The 20,268-nt window shown below is 38.3% G+C and overlaps 1 protein-coding gene across 1 annotated transcript in view; it reads left to right on the plus strand.

Annotated features, from left to right (window-relative positions):
• The window catches only part of b3glctb (beta 3-glucosyltransferase b), a gene marked incomplete at both ends in the record, with an annotated part of 28,308 nt that extends 14,154 nt beyond the window's left edge, over positions 1-14,154 (plus strand). The window contains 6 exons of the mRNA XM_079247378.1: positions 585-654; positions 4,101-4,214; positions 8,727-8,826; positions 11,770-11,889; positions 13,439-13,583; positions 14,020-14,154. Of these exons, the coding sequence (XP_079103504.1) occupies positions 585-654; positions 4,101-4,214; positions 8,727-8,826; positions 11,770-11,889; positions 13,439-13,583; positions 14,020-14,154 (684 nt within the window). The remainder of the gene's footprint in view (positions 1-584; positions 655-4,100; positions 4,215-8,726; positions 8,827-11,769; positions 11,890-13,438; positions 13,584-14,019) is intronic.
• Positions 14,155-20,268: the final 6,114 nt, after the last annotated feature.

The raw sequence follows: 20,268 nt of genomic DNA on the forward strand, positions 1-20,268 counted from the left end.
TAATATATGTTTTTTGTGTTTTAAGCTATAAAATATCCACAAATAACTCAAGTTTCTGTCCAATATCACATATAACAGAGACTGCATTAGTAGCCTCGTGTACAACTAGTGGTGGAAGTATTTTGCACAGACTAGTAAAAATAACTACAAGAGACAACTCATATTAAAGAGCTTTTGCATGGAAGGAATCAATTAACCAATTAATAAATTAGATTTTTTTTTTCAAATCTTTCTAGATAGGTTGTGTTTCAAAGGTTTGTTTATGACTTGTCCTTACTCAGTGTCAGTTGGAAATGGCATATATCCTTCGGGGGCTTGGGATTAGTCTAAGATTTCTGCTTTATCTACTTCCATTTCCTTGAGTCAGGACAAAAGAATTAAAAGATTAAACTTGCAAGTGATTTTTCTTCAAGAGTGAGGAGAGTAACAACATATTGTTTTCAGCATAGCATCAGTGATAAACTCCAACCTTGAACAGTCTCTGAATGATCATATTTTACTGTTAAGTGGCTTTTTTTTTTTCCTTTTTAAAAAAAACCTATATCAAATGCATAAAACACATTGTTTTTCCTTCTCTTTTCTAGGGGGATCCAGTATCAAAGAACAACATATTTGTTGCTGTGAAAACTTGTCAAAAATTTCACTCAGATCGAGGTGTGTGTGATTATTCTGATTTTGATGCCTGAGTGAGAGTGACAGTTGCGGAAAAAAAATATTTCACAGTGGTGGTTGTGGAGATCAGCACATAAAAGCAGAATGTGTGCTGAATGTAAGGATGCTGTAAGCAAACAATGCAAAACAATTGGGGTTAGTGAGCTATGATGGCATGGATGGTTTGAATATGCATTAAGGGGTATGTGATGCTAACATCCAGCCCACATCTTTTCCTGGCATTTTTGTTGTTATTTCCGCAGCATTATGCCAGACATATTTCTGCATGACTCACAGTGACTTTGTACACAGTGTGTGCAGTCCAGATTTGCCTCACTGAAAATGGAAGGAAATATGAAGGAAAATCAGAACAACCACTTACTGATTCTTACCACTTATCAACCCACTTACTCTGAGGCTTTTTACGCCACTTAATGGCTGAAACTTTGCTCAAAACCCTGTTGCCCAATTTAATACTTGTCTCCTGTCCATAACGGATACCAGGAAGCAGAACACAATACTAGATTAATTTGGACTATAAAAAGTAATAAATGGTTAAAAGAAAGAAAAAAAGTTCACATTTTGTTAAAGGGACAACTAAAGACTTAGATTAAAAATAATAAATAAATAAAATAATATAATAAAAACTTACTCCCCAGTTTTAATAGGTTTGACTTCAAAGGGCATGGACACAGATTCCCCTCAAAGAGTCCCAGAGTTTATTCTGTCAACTCTTACCTGATTTGAAAGCATAACTGTGTGAGTTGTGTTGCTGGCAATAAATTCTAGATTTGTTTACTTTGTTTACTTCCTTCCTTTTTTTTTTTTTTTTAACTTGCCTTGTTCAGCATTAAAGCAGGCAGAATGATGGTTTGGCTGCTGTGTTGTGCAAATTTGCTTTGCCAAGAGGAGCTTTATACATATAAAGCTTTTCCTGACAATCTGAATTTATATTTTTTTTGTTTATTGTGAATAATTGCTTCTTATGGAATTTACATACTGCTGGAATTCACTGGAGGGTCAGAATAAGACAGAAAGAGAACAGAAAGGAAATGGAAAAAGGTTGAAAACAAAGATGAGACAGAGACACACCACATGGAAAACGATGCAATCCACCCTCAGATTCTAAACCATTTGTTACACTTGTACTGAACCTAACAAATGAAATCTAACGGCATACATATTTCTAGGGCTGTGACCATATGCTTGTGTCCAGATTTGATTTGATTCTGATTTTTTGGGTGCCAATTCAATTTAAATTGCGATTCTCACAATTCTTTGATATGTGCTGTATACAGCAAGAAGGTCGCTGGTTCGATCCTTGGCTGGGGCAAAGTTTGGACAGTGGCCTTTCTGTGCGGAGTTTGCATGTTCTCTCCTGGTACTCCGGCTTCCTCCCACCGTCCAAAGACATGCATGTAAGGTTAATTGGTTACTCTAAATTGCCCATAGGAGTGAGTGTGAATGGTTGTTTGTCTCTGTGTGGCCCTGCGATGGACTGGCGAGCTGTCCAGGGTGTACTCTGCCTTTTGCCCAGATTGCTGGGATCGGCTCCAGCTTCTCCGCGACCCTGAATTGGATTAGGAGGTTAGAAAAATGTATGAATGAATTTTTTGCTCTTTCTTTTTTTTCTTAATTTTAATTAGGAAAACAAACAACACAGTAGCCAGACCTTTATTCTGCTGCTATAATGCCCAAGAAGACAAGTAAAAAGATCAATAAAAACAATAAAAATTACAAAAAATTCATAATGGATTATTTTCATTCATTTAAAAAAAAACCAAAAACTTTTTTTTAATAAAAAAAAAAACCAAAACAGTTTTTAAAATTGTGAAGCAAATAATCCCAATATTTGATTTTTTTTTTATTCGATTTTCCCATTCCTACATATCTCCTGTATACAGTGATTGAAGTTTAAATGAATTACAAAACCACATGTATGGGTCTTTGTCCAGTTTCTCAAAAATCATGGGCTCAAAATGGAGACTGCAGGACATTTAGCCTCACCATGACTTTTTACATGCAACTGCCTTTTTTTTCCATTTGGTTGCTTAACAGTCTGGTCATCATTCATCTTTAGTTAATCTGTCAGGTGGGAACTACCTGTTTGATTCCAAAATCTCATCTAAACTGAGTGCTGGAAGTGCAACAGCCAGTGTAATTATCCAAAACACTCATGTCTTTTTTGAGGGTCAAAATAAGCCAGCAGTTATGGATGGGATATTTTGAAGCAATTAACATAATCAGAAGTGGAATGTAGAATGTGTAATTAGCTTTTCTGCATAGCATAGTGTCACAGTGTTCCCTCCTCATGCAGCTAATTAGTGAATGTGTTCAAGAATAAATGAATGTTTTATTGGTCCCATTTTCAGTGGATCAAAACTCATTTTCTTTGAGTGTACTGTAAATGAGAGTCATAATCTCGAAGCTTTGTCACAGATAATGCAATTTCCATTATTTGATGACACATATTATATAACTGAATGACTTTTAATTCTGCACTGGTAACTGTCAAGATTGGGGCTAGAGTTCTTTATGAGTTGGTTTAATTCAAAGAGAATGGCCCCATTCACCAACAGTTCATATGAACATATTGGGTAAGTCCCTCCTACATGCTTTTTTATAGTGTGTACATTGTAAAACAACTTCAGTAAAGTTCCCTCAACCTCAAGAATGTGATGCCATAAATGTCTAAGTCACCTGAAACTGTCAGGATCACCTGCTTAACGTGATATCTAGTGAGTGAAATTGTACAACTATCTTCTCTTATTTATTATGATGATTAGTTGTATTTATTAGGAAATTAAAATTATGTCCTGGTGTCTGGTTAGTCAATCCACTGATCGACTTTGACTCACCCGAAGGTTTAATCAAATCCAACATAGCTATATAGATACATAGATATATAGAGATACCAGCAGGTGCTGATTTCCTTTGCAAACTGAAGGTACAACATGCAGTGTGATTAATATGAATTCTTCAGTTTTCCACTTACTCTTGAATGATCAGACGTTTGCACGTGAAGCTGTTTCATTTGATTTGAATCTCACTGCAATTGTTTAAAACTTTTAGAATTACGACAGTCAAATATCACTTTATTATTCCTTTTTCAGCTTTAAATTTATTATTTTCCTCATTTGTCTCACCTCTATCTGTGTCCGTTCGTACATGCAATGACCTCTAAGTCTTGACCTTTCATGGGCTTTTTTGTGTTTTCTGAGTGAAGTAGGGCCAACTGGTCCTTCATTTTAATTTACAAGAGATAATAATCTAGTTCAGTCTGAGAGGAAAGATTTTCATTTAATAAACTTGTGAAGTACAATTTATGATCAAATTTATTTAAATTCGTAAGAAGAACTTGATGAATGAGACCCCTTGTTCTTTGAGGTTTTGATTTCCTCTCATATCATGTCATCCTAATTTTACCTTTCTTCTCTTTCTCATTGCAGTACCAGTGGTGAAAGCAACCTGGGAGAAAGACGCTGGGTTTATAGAGTATTATAGCGATGTCCTTGATGTCTCCGTACCCACAATCAATCTAGGAGTGCCTAATACTGAGAGAGGTGAGCTTATCTGCTGCATTTACTGATTACTTTAGAGCTGTGTGTCTCAATCCAGATTCTCAGGACCCACTGACCTGAAAGTTTTAGATGTGTTGCTCCAACACACACGCGATTCCAATCAGTGAAATTCCTCATGAAGCTCTTTCTGAGCCATTCATTTCATTCAGGTGTGTTAAAGTAGGGCCATATCTAAAACATGAAAGGCTGTAACTGGAAGGGTTAAATCACCCAGCCATCTGCAAAAAGAGTCCAATTACAAAGTTTAGTTAAAAAGTTTGGACTGTGGATAAATATTGCAAACCTAATGAGAATCATTAGCTTACAACATGTGAGTAGATGGTAATAAATAGGATGGGCATTTTGAATAGAGCTGCCTATTTGAGTGACTTTATGTGATGAAAGTGGTTGTTACTGCATCCATAACTTTGGTTTTAACATGTAATTGATAAAAAATCATTTGTATAGCATCATGCAATTCATTAGTTGGTTTTGACTTAAACTAGTTGATGTTTTATTTGTTTCACTGTGTAGATTAATGGTCCCTACATTATGAATAACTTGGATTATCACTTACTAACACTTTAGTTTACTTCTGTTTATAAAATTCAGCGTCATAAGCTGTTTATCTTTTATTTTACTTAAGGTAATAATAAGAAAAACTTGCTTTGCATCAATACTTTAATAATGTTACCATGACCATAAAGGATGAAGAAAGGATGAAGTAGTAGTAATAGTAGTATGAAGCAGCATACCTTATCAGTACAAACTCTTTTTCACTGGCAAGCTTGCAGTAAATGATCTTTCAGATTAACTGCTGCATTCACATTACATAAATCCGTTTTCCTTCTGGACCACCTTCTTATGACTATCATTGTGAAATGATACAAAATTTAAAAGGTTCTACAGTGCAAATTGAGCAATTAACCACATACACACACACACACACACACACACACACACACACACACACACACACACACACCCACATATGATGGAATTTCTTTTTTCTAAACAAGAGAATAGATAATGAGTAAATTAAGCAGTTATCTCCAAAGCATTTTCTCAGCATTAGCTGAACAGCAGCATAGCAGTAATACGCTCAAAAGTATGGCTTCAGAGCAATATGGTTTTATATCTAGCAAATCTGAAGTACCTCATCCAGCCCTGTGTCATCTTCCAAATGGTACCGGCTTTTTTAACTTCACATGACTGTCATGGAGCAGTGGTGAGGACCCAACAGGATACAGAACAAAGATGTTTATTATACCTTGACTTGTTAAAATGAAGAAGCCAAGAAAACTAGTTGAGAAAAACAATAAACTGGCAAAGTCAAACTGAAACCTAAGGGGTTTTCATACACACAGAAACACACAGGTGGAATGAAACCAGGTGAACTTATGAACAGTAACTGGAGCTAGACAGAAATCACAAGAAAAACTATAAAATAAAACAAAAAAAATAAAACAAAAAACCAGAACTAAAGACTACACAAATACTCCACACATGACACTGATATTTTCTATATTCCCACCACTTACAGTTTGTTAAGCTAAACTGGAAATAAAGAGTTGCAAGTCTTACATCAATCAAATGTTGTTTGTTCATCTGAAGGTACTCTTGTGACTTTTGAAAAAAGCAGAAAAAAAACTGAGATACGATAAGTTTAAAGCATTTTTTTAATGGACATTTTAACCGTGAGAGTTCCAAGAAGTTTCTGACACTGTAAAATAAGAAAGGTAATAAAATCAATTTTGTTGCTTTAACATATCCAAGTGTCTAATCACCACCAAAAACTTTATTATAAACTTTATTTATTATATGAAAAATAATTCACACAAGTATACGCACACATGAATACAAAAATACACAATAATATTGTTGGTGCATATCGACAAGCAGTGATACAGCAGTATAAGGGGGAGATAAGGGGGGAGTAAAAATGGTAGATATCAGAGTATATAACCTAACCAAATTAAAAACACACCTTATCACACTCTAGCACACTGTGGCTTCCCCAACTCCACGTTATTTATTAAGTCAGTACATATTTTTACATTATATGCCAACTAAATTGAAAAGTGGGTGCTTTCGCTAGGAACTGAGTGGGTCTTTCCACTGATTTCCTGTTTTAAAGGGAGCTAGAACCCGACTCACCCAGCTGGCTGCTTGGTCACCCAGGCAGCAAATAGAGCCGACCCAATCTTGAGTTCTTATCTGAGTTTTGTTTTTATTTACAACAGATTTGTTGTACAACACCGCATGTGCCGTGATTTCCATTAAAGGGGTGCTGTGAGGGACCGAGCCGAAAAACCAGAGAAGCACAGGGAATGTTTTTAGAAAAATATAATGTCTACATTTATTTAACAGAAATAACAAAATATGTCTTTCAGTGCAATAACTTTGGGCCCATAAAAGAGGTCAAAGAAACCAAACGTCAACCTAGGTATTAACATAAGGAACTCAAACACTAACTGACCTCCCTAACTGACACACAAGGGACACATATATACTGGCTGATCAGGCCATTCTGACACACAAGGGGGGAGACAATACTATATACCAACTGTAACATAAACTTAACTTATCAGAAAGTGTTACATATAATCAATTAAGACAATAAACTAAACAATCTGAAATACCTAAATAATACAAACCAACTGACAAACAATCAATAGAAAAACCTAAACCCCTCCTATACTTCCCTCCTATAAAAAAAGATGGTTCTGCCTCAGCCTGATTTAAGGAGCTCCAGTGCAGCCAGGACTCTTCTTTGGCAGGCTTGGGAACACCAAGGAACTGGCAACTCAAAAGGAAAATATATTAACTGAAAGCAAAGCAAATTAATAAGGTGACAAAATAAACCAAATTAACAAGGTGACAATATAAGTTAACTAAGTGTGTGCACCCAGTTAGTCAACCCCCTGTCAACCCAGCTAATAATATGAAAAATGATAAAGTATCTTTAAAGTGTTTACATAATTAAGAAAAAAAAAGAAAGTTACCAGACCTTTACTGGGTGGCAGCTCATGCTGCCCTCACAGGTGCTATTATGGTATTTGGAGTTTTCTGAGCTTTCTACAGTGTTACTGTGTTGAATCCTCATCAGACATGTGAACGACACTGTTTTTTATCACCTAAACGCATGTTTGAGTTTCGGTTTCCATGGCGACGAAAAACACGTTGTTTTAGAGAGTTTTTTCTACTTCAAAATACTCGTGACGTCCCGGGGGATAAGGTTGGGTAATTGGTTACCTTCTACTGGTTAACAAGGGCATGTACAAATACATCAGGCAGGTGGAAAATGTCGGATAAAGTTATTTCCAATGATGGCTGGTGAGTTTACCAAAGAGAGACATCCTGCTGCATTCGTTGCTGTGGGTTGCTGTTTTCCACTTCGTTTTCAGGGTCTGATTCAGGTTCCAACATGTAGGGCTGTATGCTGTGTGTTGACATTGTATTTTGTTTTTTATTGAGTTCATATTAGCCTAATCCTTCTGTTTATGAGATATTACAATGACGGCGAAAGCAGTTGCGGTGCGCGCTCCCGATGTAGTGCAGTGGCGGGAGGCGTGGCTTAATGCAGAAGAGTTTCAATCCACTCGTTTTGCCCACAGGCTGATCTGACAGTCTACGGAGAGGGTCGGTCTGAAGTAAGTAAAGCGATTTGTGACAATAACTCGATCAATCTCAGCCCTTCTGGGCTCAGAAACAAAAAGAAATTACCTTGAAATGCACATAATAGTTCCACTTTAAACTTCAAACTTCTAAGTCCTGGATTTGGGTCTTACCACTTAACCTCCTGCTGCCATGATCCTTTGACAATCCCTAACTTTTATTGAGTAGTGTGTTAATATAGCCTTCACATGCTCTAAAGGGATATTGTTTGCATCTATTTTTTTCCTGTTGTTGTTATTTTTGTTTTGCTTTTTTAGATTTTTAACGTTTCATTTCAATCAGATTGTTAGTCCAACAGTAAAACGCACCATCATGTAGCATGAAACCAGTCTCTGATGTTTGAGCAGAGTTAAAGAGGAGTAGCTGCAGGCCAATTGTGTTGTCAGTAGTTGGAACCGATATGATTGCTGATGGTTTGGTATGAAACAAAGCTTGTAAATGGCAGTGATGAGTTTGGTGTTAAATCAATCTTCAGTCAGGCCTGTTAGCTAGTTCTAAATATCTGATCTGACACAGATTGTGTTTTATCGAAGCACAATGAATGTTTCTTTAAAACTTATTGCTTATCATCCTGAACTAAATCAAGTAACACATGGCTCCCGTTATCTGGTCTTATGACTATTAAGTAACTCAGTAGAAAGAATCTGAACTTATCACGATTCTTTTTACTTGTGACCATCTCAAGATGAAGGAAAGAAATATCTATTATGCATCAGTCAAACACACATCCATTTTACAAATATATTTTGCATTACTGATATATTACTTCTGTGACCAGATTATTTAGTCTCTGTGTTCTCTTTGTATTGATTTTCTCTGTATGTTGTCTCCTTAAAGGACACTGTGGGAAGACGTTTGCCATCTTGAAGCGTTTTCTAAGTAAAGCTGTGCCAAAGACTGATTGGTTGCTTGTTGTTGACGATGATACATTTATCAGGTAATGTATAATGAAATTTAGTTTTAACCTTCACCACGGAAAAGAAATGAGATTACTCAAATCTAAGAAAATGATATTATGAATATAAAAAGAAACATTGCAGGCAGCACAACTCAAAAGGCTTTGTTGAAAGATAGTTCCCCTACCATTTTATCATGCTTTTCATCAGGTAATGCATGCTTTTGAGTTAATCTGTTTTTCAGTCCAAAGAGTATTGTGTATTTTAAGTCCATCTTCCTTTGATCTGTTTGACTAAATATATGGTATCTGTTTAACTGTGGAAGGTGAAAATATGTGAATCTAAATAGAAAATTACAGTTAGTAAGCTGCAAAGTATCACTGCTCTTCCAGTTAGTTGCTTCCATTTTTTAAGATATTAAATGTCTATATTGCTAATTCTATTTTTTATATGAGAAAAGTGTTTTATAGGTCATTTTATTTATTTGTATTACTGTTGAGACTGTTTCTGTTTCTACTGTTATTGTTTCTTTCTTTTTCTCTGTTTATTGTAATTTTTAACCCTGCTCATTGTTGAAGGATTTAATTTAAAATGTAAAGTACATTATTATTATTATTATTATTATTATTATTATTATTATTATTATTATTATTATTATTGATAATGATAATAATAATATAAGGTTTCATATAGTAGATATGCTTATTGGTTGCAGCAGAATGCATTTCTTTGGTGATATTTTTGGTATGGTGTCGTTATGAATTATACTAGCAACGTTTTAGTTTCTATTTTCCAAAAATTTCGTTTTTTATATTTATAATTGGTTGTTAGTTTAGTTGCCATTAAAATTTATCATTATTTACACTGCTCAAAAAAAAAGGGAACACTAATGTAACACGTTGTAGATGGGTTACATTAGTGAATTTGGAGTTATACTCAAGATGAAAGTGGAAAAACACACCACAGGCTGATCCAACTTTGATGTAATGTCCTTTAAACAAGTCAAAATGAGGCTCAGTCCAGGAGGCCTGAATGACCTCCCTACAAGGCCTGGGCATGCTCCTGATGAGGCAGCAGATGTTCTCCTGAGGAATCTCTTGCTAGACCTGGACTAAAGCATCTGCCAACTCCTGGACAGTCTGTGGTGCAACTTTGTGTTGGTGGATGGAGCGAGACATGATGTCCCAGATGTGCTCAATTAGATTCAGGTCTGGGGAACGGGCGAGCCAGTCCATAACATCAATGCCTTCATGTTGCAGGAACTGCTGACACACTCCAGCCACATGAGGTCTAGCATTGTCTTGCATTAGGAGGAACCCAGGGCCAACCGCACCAGCATATGGTCCCACAAGGGGTCTGAGGATCTCATCTCAGTACCTAATGGCAGTCAGGCTGCCTCTGGCGAGCACACGGAGGGCTGTACGGGCCTACAAAGAAATGCCCCCCCCCCACACCATTACTGAACCACTGCCAAACCAGTCATGCTGGAGGATGTTGAAGACAGCAGAACATTCTCCACGCCGTCTCCAGATTCTGTCACATGTGCTTAGTGTGAAACGGCTATCATCTGTGAAGAACACAGGGTGCCAGTGGCCAAGTGGCAAATCTTGGTGTCGGGCCCTCATATCACCCTCATGGAGTCTGTTTCTGACTGTTTGAGCAGACACATGCACATTTGTGGTCTGCTGGAGCCCATTCTGCAGGGTTCTGGCAGTGCTCCTCCTGTTCCTCCTTGCACAAAGAAGGAGGTAACGGTCCTGCTGCTGGGTTGTTGCCCTCCCACGGCCTCCTCCATGTCTCCTGATGTACTGGCCTGTCTCCCAGATGAGCTACACTACCTGAGCCACATGTGTGGGTTCTAGAATCCATCTCATGCTACCACTAGCGTGAATTACTGCCAGCATTCAAAAGTGACCGAACCATCAGCCAGAAAGCATCGAAAATGAGAAGTGGGCTGTGGTCACCACCTGCAGAACCACTCCTTTATTTGGTGTGTCTTGCCAATTGTCTATAATTTCCACCTGTTCTCTATTCCATTTGCACAAGCATGTGAAATTGGTTGTCAGTCAGTTTTGCTTTCTAAGTGGCCAGTTCCATTTCACAGAAGTGTGGTTGACTTGGAGTTATATTGTGCTGTTTAGTTGATCTTTTCATTTTTTTTTTTAGCAGTGTATTATTGAATTATTTATTGACTATAAAAAATAATACATGTATACCATCTGTTTTTTTGTGTGTTTTTTTTTACTTACCAGGCAATACTTATATGTATTGCCTGGTAATACATATAAGTATTACCTGGTAACACATATAAGTATTGCCTGGCACAGCACAGCCTGGAAAAGACTGACTCAAAACTGCAGAAGATGATTTTAGTTGGAGCTTTTAAAAACATCTTAAAGAGTTGGAAGGCTGACTTCATAGTGTCTGTGATTGCTTGTTCAGCTAATTATGCTTCATCTTTTTTCCGCTTAGATTTATATTTTATGTTTTTTATGTTCTTTGTCTTTTTGAATGGGTGTTTTAGTAATTACTGCCTGCAGTGGAAATTAGGTTGAAGCTGTCTTGTCCAGGGTTCCCTTAAAAAGGGGTCATGTAATCTCAATGGGACATAAAAAAGGTTTAAATACAAACTCTTCTCTCACCCACCCCTCTCCTCTGGGTTAGCGTGCGTGTATGGTATCTCGTGTGATGCTATTCTTTACTAAAAGTTTCTATGTACGCCCACACAGATGTTTTTAGTTCATTCCAAATTTAAAGTCTGTTTAGCTTTATGAAAGCGTGACTGATTGACAGCTGGAAATGATTTCGGTTTATTCAATTCAGAGCCAGGTGAACTTTTGTTAAGCAAAATAGCTGAAAGTAGACCTTAAAACTCACATAAAGCAATGATCATTTCCCCTAGGATGAGCCTTATTTGTATATCTTTTCGTATAGTGCGGGATACATGCATTGACCTTCTTCTGCTGTTTTTTGTCCATATCTAGCATACCCCGGTTGCGCCGACTGCTGCGTTGCTATGACCCAAAGGAAGCTGTGAGCCTAGGAGAGAGATATGGCTATGGCTTGGCTCAGAAGGGATACAGCTACATCACAGGAGGAGGAGGGTGAGACATGGGAATAAAAGGAGTGTTTCTGTTTTAATTTATATACAGAAAGACATTATTTGTTTGATTGTTGAACTACAGGCTGCACGGTGGCGTGGTGGTCAGCACTGCGGCCTCACAGCAAGAAGGTTGCTAGTTTAATCCTCGGCTTGGACAGTGGCCTTTCTGTGTGAAGTTTGCGTGTTCTCCCCGTGTATGCATGGGTTCCCCCCAGGCTTCCTCCCACCGTCCAAAGACATGCATGTTAGGTTAACTGGTTACTCTAAATTGCCCATAGGAGTGGCTGTGCATGTGAGTGTTTGTTTGTCTCTGTGTGGCCCTGCGATGGACTGGCGAGCTGTCCAGGGCGTACCCTGCCTTCCGTCCAAAGACTGCTGGGATAGGCTCCAGCTTCCCCGCGACCCTTCATCAGACTAAGCGTTTAGAATAATGAATAAATGAATGAATATTGAGCTACAACACCAATTTCACTGGAATTATGCATTCAGATCAAGCATGAATCTGAAAGATATTTGATGTTTTCTGTCTTAAAATCTCATAAATGGAACAATATTTTCCACAATGGCTGCCAGGAATCTTTTAGGAAAGCTTAAAGTTATTGCTTTAAAACATCAAATGTTTTGTAGCTGATGATTGGAGCTAAAATTGCTATGAGCTAACTTTTAGGTCTCATCACCCGGTATTGGTAATGTACTGTTTTACCAATGTCACAGTTAAACTAAACTTAAAACAGAAACAGCAAACCATGCAAATGATCGCACTGCTACAAGTTTTTAATATGACTTTAGCATCACATGACAGTGCCGCTAGCGGACTGTGCTGTTGTTCAGTCTGTGTCCATATCTTGTAGATTTACATTGCAGCTTTTATGACAAATTAAATAATTTCTAGTCAATTATAGATCCCATTTTCTTTGATGCTTGATCAAATCAAATGCAGAATGTCACACATATCATTTTGAATGTTTTAGTTTAGACATTGTTCAAAATTTAGTTTGTTTTCAATGCTAGAGTTTTCATAAAACCTTTGTGGAAGCTAACATTTAAGATGCTCAGTACTGTTTTTAATCAATGTTACAGTGGAGTTTTGGAAGAGGACCCAAATGCAGGAGGAAACTCAGTCAAAATGTAAACTTTAATAAACTCTCCAATGGCTGCAAATAAACAAAGGCTGGAAAGGATAGAAAACAATATAGTGGGAATCCAGGACAGACTGAAGGCAAAATCAGTCTCAGAGGAAGCCACAAGGCAGACAGATGAAATACAGATGAACAAAGACACAAGACCAAATACTTAATGTAACAGGGAGCAGGTGGAAGCAATAATGACACTAGAGAAAAACAGATAAACAAAACATGACATAACATGGAAGCAGAAAAAACTTGAAACTGGAAATTAATGATGACAATAGAAGCTCAAGAACCGAAGACAACAGTTGGTTCTCAGTAAATTTGACAGTATCTTTACTATGTAATTAGTTTCACACATTTTTACTTGTGTGTGTGTGTGTGTGTGTGTGTGTGTGTGTGTGTACATGTGCGCACACATAGGATGGTGTTCAGTCGGGCAGCAGTGTCCAGACTGCTTTCCAGCGGCTGTAGCTGCCATAGCGATGACGCCCCTGACGACATGGTGCTGGGAAGGTGCTTCACTTCCCTCGGTGTTCCTGTAACACACAGTCCACTGTTTCATCAGGTAGAAAACTACACACACACATTTATGGGTTTATATTAAAAAAAAAAAGTTCACTAATGACATCAGTAAGGACAAGAAAGAGTTGAGAAATACCACAAGGAAAAATAAACAAAAATTTACGAGTTAGATGGACAAAATGTTCACCACAAAATTTCATAATAGCAACAATCCTGGAGAAACACATAAAATTTCCCAAAAAAATATTTCCAAGTAAGTAAACAGTGTCTGGCTTTTCATGGGAGTCACATTTTAGATATTAAGCTTTTTTATAGAATCAGATGATGCTTCGGCATTCTGAATTATGAGGCCCATCAGAACAGTATTATTTAAGTGTGCAACATGCAGTCTTGGATAAATACAGCAGTTGACAGCATTCACAGTCACAAAAACAACAGTCATTACACACACTGACTGATATTTATGTTCAACCTTTTAGGCGCAACCACACGATTACTCAGACCAACTGCTTTCCATGAGGCAGGCCATTTCCTTCCACAAGCACTGGAAAATAGACCCCGTGGCTCTGTACAGACACTGGCTGCAGGACACGCATCTACAAGACGAACTGTAGAAACTCTTTGTAGAACCCCAGTTTGCAAACACATTGTGAAAGGTATTGTGGTCCAAGATGACAGCACATTTATTGATGATGTTTGTCAAAGAATGATTTTTATTAATTGTTTTTTCTTTAAATGTGGGATGTATACACATTTTTTTTAACATGACTGATTTTCTGTTGTTTGTAACTCATTTTATGATCAGCATCCCCCTTTATTTAAAACCTTTTATTTTCTTCCTGTTTTTGAATAGTTCAAAGGGTCATCAGATTAGTGTAATTTTCTGTGTCGTGTTTAACTGTTGTAGAAGTTTGCATTTTGAGTGTATTGAGACTTTTTGGCTCAGGCTGGTCCTGATATTTCACTCTTGCATTGTTTTTGTCTACTCCCCTGATGTTCACACGAGATAGATGTATATCATTTAAGAAGAGAAAAAGCATAGATTGTAATTTAACTGCACTAATCTGGATTAATAAATTGTATTTTTCTGCCACGTTACCATTATAGATGTGAAATGCACACTGTGATTGCACCTGGCCGTGCAGACTTAGTTCATTCTGTGCAGAACCGCGGAGGGCTTCAGTGCGATTGATAACTCCTGATAAACACTGACAGTTGCAGTTACAACAGATGGGGAAACCAGCACATCTGGATATAGGCCACTTGTACCTGCTGCCACTGCACTTCTCTTGGGATTTACCTTGTTTAACTACTGCCATGACTCTGCAAGACTTAACAATAACTACAGACATCATTCGTGACTGAAGTGAAATTAACCACCAGGAAAAAAAACAGTGCCACAAGTTATTTAAATTGAGGTGAATAATTATTCTGCTGTCATTAATCATCATCATTAAATATGGCCCAGATTCAACCTCAATGTTCAACGCTGCTGATATTAACAAGCAGTAGCAACTGAGTGTGTTTACTGGCTAAATGAAAGGGTTTAAATTATGAATAAGGTCACAAATACTTTCTGGATTAATCATCTGTAGTGTCTTTAGTGAAGATGGGGAAGAGGAAACTCAGGAAGGTGAATACGTCTCAGGATGTCAGCGACTGTGGCAATTTTAGGATCAGTATTTTGTTGCATGCGATAAACTTTAAATGTTTGGTGTATGAAAATCATGGTGCTGTGCAGAATACAAGATTATTTTTAATGATGGCTTGGTGACTGGTCAACAGGCAGAAATGACAGATCAAAGACATGCGATGCCTGCAGTCTTGTTTGGTGTATTTACACCAATATCAGTTTTGAATGTGGATTATAAAATCTTCCCATCCATAATGGCCAAACGACTTGAGAATATTGTACCTAACCTTATCAATCTGGACCAAACTGGCTTTATTCATCAAAGACAGACTCAGGACAGCATTAGGAGGACTCTCCATGTCATGCACCACATAAAAAAATAATAAAACAGAGTCAATGTTTATGGGATTAGATGCTGAAAAAGCCTTTGACTCAGTGAGATGGTTTTTTCTTCATGAAATCTTAAACAAGTTTGGATTTCATTATACATTTATAAAAACAATCCACTCAATTTACAATAGATCAACAGCCTAAATTAAAATAAATGGCAGCCTATCAAAACCATTCAACCTTGACAGATCACGTCGTCAGGGCTGGCCCCTCTCACCAACCTTGTTTGCTTTATTTATTGAACCCCTCAGCCAGCATGTAAGGCAAGACACCCAGCCACACTCCCTCATACGTACCCCACCTACACCCCACACACTCATGTGCTCTCGCACTCTCCTAAACCCCCACCCCTACACCCCACACATACATCCCCCAACACGCTCCCCCATACACACACCCCTCACCCCCTATACCTTCATGTACCACTACAATCTTCTATACACACCCCACATATACACCACCACACTCCCTCATATGTACCCCACCTACACCCCACACACTCATGTGCTCTCGCACTCCCCGAAACCCCCACCCCTAAACACACACACATACATGCCCCAACACACTCCCAAATACATGCACCCCTACCCCCCATACATTCATGTACCACTACACTCCTCCATACACACCCCATACACACACAGGCAACCCCCATCCTCAACTATCTTGGGCCCGGGCCCCTCTGCCGGGCACCAGGGCACGGACCTGCCCCCACTGCAGCGGCAAGTTCAGGTCAGCCCAACCCCACCACGGCAGGGCCGACCCCCCACCCCCGAGAAGCAGGGGACAGCCCAGGACCCAGGAGCCCAGGACCCGCACCCAGCCCACCCCCGCAGCGGCACGGCCACCCATCATGAAGCCAATACCCGCCGATCCAGCCTCCGCCAGCGACCTCACCCCACCGCTGCAAGGGAACTCCAACCACTGATCTACCCAAGGCCTCCCGCCAGGTCTGGAAACCTAACCCCCCCAGTAATGAAGCAGCCAAGATCCCCGTTCAGGGGTCCACCCCAGACCCACAGCCACCTGAGCCACCCAGCCAGTCCCCAGCCCCGAGCGGGATGAGGCCACACTCTCCCCCCAACACTAAGTGATGGAGCTGATCACAGGAGACCAGAGAGAGTGAAATTCAACTGATTGATCCTTTGAGGAGGCAGACATCACTTCCATGCTGATGTAATCTAATAACAGATTTATAAACTGCTGGATATACAGATTCTGTTTGCTTTTCCAGTTCACAAGGATAGTTTTCTTTGCGATGCACAGGCTACTAAGGATTGGTTTTGCTAAATTAAAACCTATGTTATTTTCACCTAAGTGACTCAAGAGGCACAGTTTGGGGTTTGCAGGGATATTACATTTAAACCAGTCTGACAGATCTTTACATACCTGGAGCCAGAATCTCTGGACAGGTGGACAAGACCATAAGGCATGATAGTAGCTGTCAATTGTGTTGTCAGTACAGTGTGAACAGATATGTGAGTGTAACAGACCCATCTTGAACATCCTGTGTCCTGTATAATGAGTTCTATGTAGAATTTTGAATTGTATTAATTGCATGTTTGAATTCTTAGTCATTTTGAATGTGTTTGAGCAGATTTTGATTGAAGTTACTGGATAAGTCTGCTTCCCATTTAGAAGTTGGGAGAGAGATGGAATCTTCTAACTTCAATAGTAATCTGTATATTTTGTATAGTAGCTTTGGGGCCTTAAGATTTAAGAATTCTGCAACCCTGATAGGTAACTGTAAGTTTAGTTGATCAGTGGTGTATTTCTTACTTATAATAGATTTCAGTTGGTGGTATTCTAAGAATTTGGTGCTGCTGAATTCATACCGTGAAGAAATTGCATCAAATGGCAGAAAGTTTCCATTTTCTATTATATGTTCTAACTGTTTTACTCCTTTATTCTTCCACTGAGGGAAGTTTATCATCTTTCAGTTTTGCAGGAAGTCGGGATTGTTCCAGATGGGTGTGAGCTTACATGGAATAAGTGCAGACTTGGTTACTTTCAGGAATTCCCACCAAGCCGTTAAACTGGAGCTGATGTTAATCCTTTTGAAACACTTATATGACTTGACAGTTGAGCTGATGAATGGTAAATCAGAGATGACTAAATCCTCACACAATGCTTGCTCAACATCCAGCCATGGCTCATCCAAAGAACTTGGATTAAGCCACTTGGAGATGCATTGCAGCCTATTACATAAGAAATACTGATTAAAATTTGGCAGGTCCAACCCACCTCTGTCTTTGGTCTGTTGTAAAGTTTTTAGACTAATGCGGGATGGCTTGTTTTTCTCGAGAAATCTGGATATGTGGCAGTCTAATGATTTAAACCAAGTGGAGGATGGTCTGATGGGAATCATTGAGAAAAGGTAATTAACTTTTGGTAGAACCATCATTTTAATGGTGGAAACCCTCCCCATAAGTGGTATGGGCAAGCAGTTCCACCTTGAGAGGTCATCCTCTACTGTTTTTATTAGCTGATCATGATTTAACTTTATTGATTCGGTTAGTCTGGGAGAGATTATTATACTTAAATAACTAATATTTCCTGACTGTATAGTGGTGTTAGATATGTTTTTAAAGTCACAGTTAATGGGCATTGCTGTAGTCTTTAACCAGTTAATAGAATAGTCTGATATTGAAAAGAATTTATTAATTAGTGTGATTGTTTGAGAAAATATTGTTTGTGAGTTGTGAAGGAAACGTAAAATGTCATCTGCGTAAAGACTAATTTTATGTTCAATATTTTTAACTTGAATTCCTTTGATTTCTGGGTTTTGTCCTATGGCAGCTGCCAGGGGTTCGATAAAAATGGCAAAGAGTGATGGAGAAAGTGGGCAGCCCTGTCTGGTGCCTCTCTGTAAGCAGAAGTTTGGAGAAGTTTTGTCATTAGTCTTCACACATGCATTTGGGTTGTTGTATAATATTTTTATCCAGTCAATAAATGATGACCCAAACCCAAATTCTTTTAAAGTTGCAAATAAAAGTTTCCAGATTACACGATCAAAAGCTTTTTCTGCATCTAAAGAAATACCTGTGGACTTCACATTGTATAGAGTTGAATAATCTATTATGTTAATTAATCTGCGCATGTTAGTGTTGGAATGTCTACCTTTTAAAAAACCTGTTTGATCAGCGTGAATAATAGAAGGGGTAATTTTTCTCTATCCTTCTGGCTAGAGCTTTGCTGATTATTTTGAGATCTACGTTTATTAATGAAATTGGACGATAACTGGATGGGAGTGTAGGGTCCTTTCCTGGTTTTAATAGGACTGAAATATTCGCCAAGTTCATATTGGAGGGTATTTTTTGCTTTTCCTTTATTTCTAATACCATGCTGTAAAAGGTTGGAGCCAGTGTTGTCCAGAATTCTTTGTAGAATTCAGCTGGATAACCATCTGGACCTGGTGCTTTATTATTTGGCATACGATGGAGAGCTTCATGGAGCTCATGAACTGAAATAGGTGAATCTAGAGCCATTTTATTTTCCTGATTTATTTTAGGAAGATTGATGCTGCTAAGAAATTGGTTAATATTCTCATCTGTTGGATTTATTTGTGATGATTATAATGCTTTGTAAAATTCTTTGAAAGTATTGTTTATCATGTCAGGATCATGGCTAATATTTCCTTCTGAATCTTTTATAGATGAAATTGTTGTTTTCTCCTTATTTGCCTTTAGTTGGTTAGCCAGGAACTTTCCAGATTTGTTACCATGTTCAAAATTGTCCGCTCGAAGTCTTTGCACCATGAATTGTGTTCTTTTATCTATTATTTCATTAAGTTCTAATTTGGCTTTTCTAATACCATTCAGTGTGTGTTCTTCTGGGGAGACATGGTAAGCTTCCTCTAGTGATTTAATTCTGAGTTCTAGTTCTGATGTTCTCAAAGTTTCCTTCTTTTTCTTATGGGAAGAGAAGGATATTATTTTCCCTCTCACTACTGCTTTTCCTGCTTCCCACAGAACACATGCTGAAGTTTCTGGTCTGTTATTGTTTTCTAGATATGAGGACCATTCTCTTTTAAAGTAACTGATAAACTCAGAATCTTTAAGTAATGATGTATTAAATCTCCAGTTTCTAGTGGCTGGCTTACAGTTTTTACTTCTAAGGATTAATGATACAGGTGCATGATCACTGATGATTATGGGATGGATCTTTATCTCTGATATGTCACTCATGAGTGAACTGCTGATTAGAAAGTAGTCTAGTCTAGAATAGGTATGGTGAACTGAAGAGAAGAAAGTGTATTCTCTCAGTGTTGGGTGATGAGAACGCCATGCATCGCAAAGACCAAAATCTGTCATGTACTAAACTTCAGTATTATTCCATTAACAGAAAAGATCTGGTGGACGTCTTAAGTTAGTTTATCTCCTCTTGAAGTTTGGACATGCTGCTGACAAGTGTTTTCAAAAAGTTTCAAACACCACTGAGCCAAATTCAGTACAGATTGTGAAATTGTCTTTTACATTGGCCGTCTTCCCAGAGCTGCTGAAAACAGCTGCAACAAGCCTCGGCTAAGAAGGGACAAGCGAGACACAAATAAACAACTACAGGCTGATCTGGTCCATTAGTCATGTTTGCCGGAACCAGACCCGAAAAATGCCAGACAGAGATACAACCACAGAAGGTTCACCGAAGGAAATAATTCTTTTAATTGCTCGAAAAAGTACTGGAGGGAGCGATGATGAAATGTAAA

This window comes from Telmatherina bonti, assembly GCF_933228915.1.
Source record: "Telmatherina bonti genome assembly, chromosome: 10".
NCBI classification, from domain to species: domain Eukaryota; kingdom Metazoa; phylum Chordata; class Actinopteri; order Atheriniformes; family Telmatherinidae; genus Telmatherina; species Telmatherina bonti.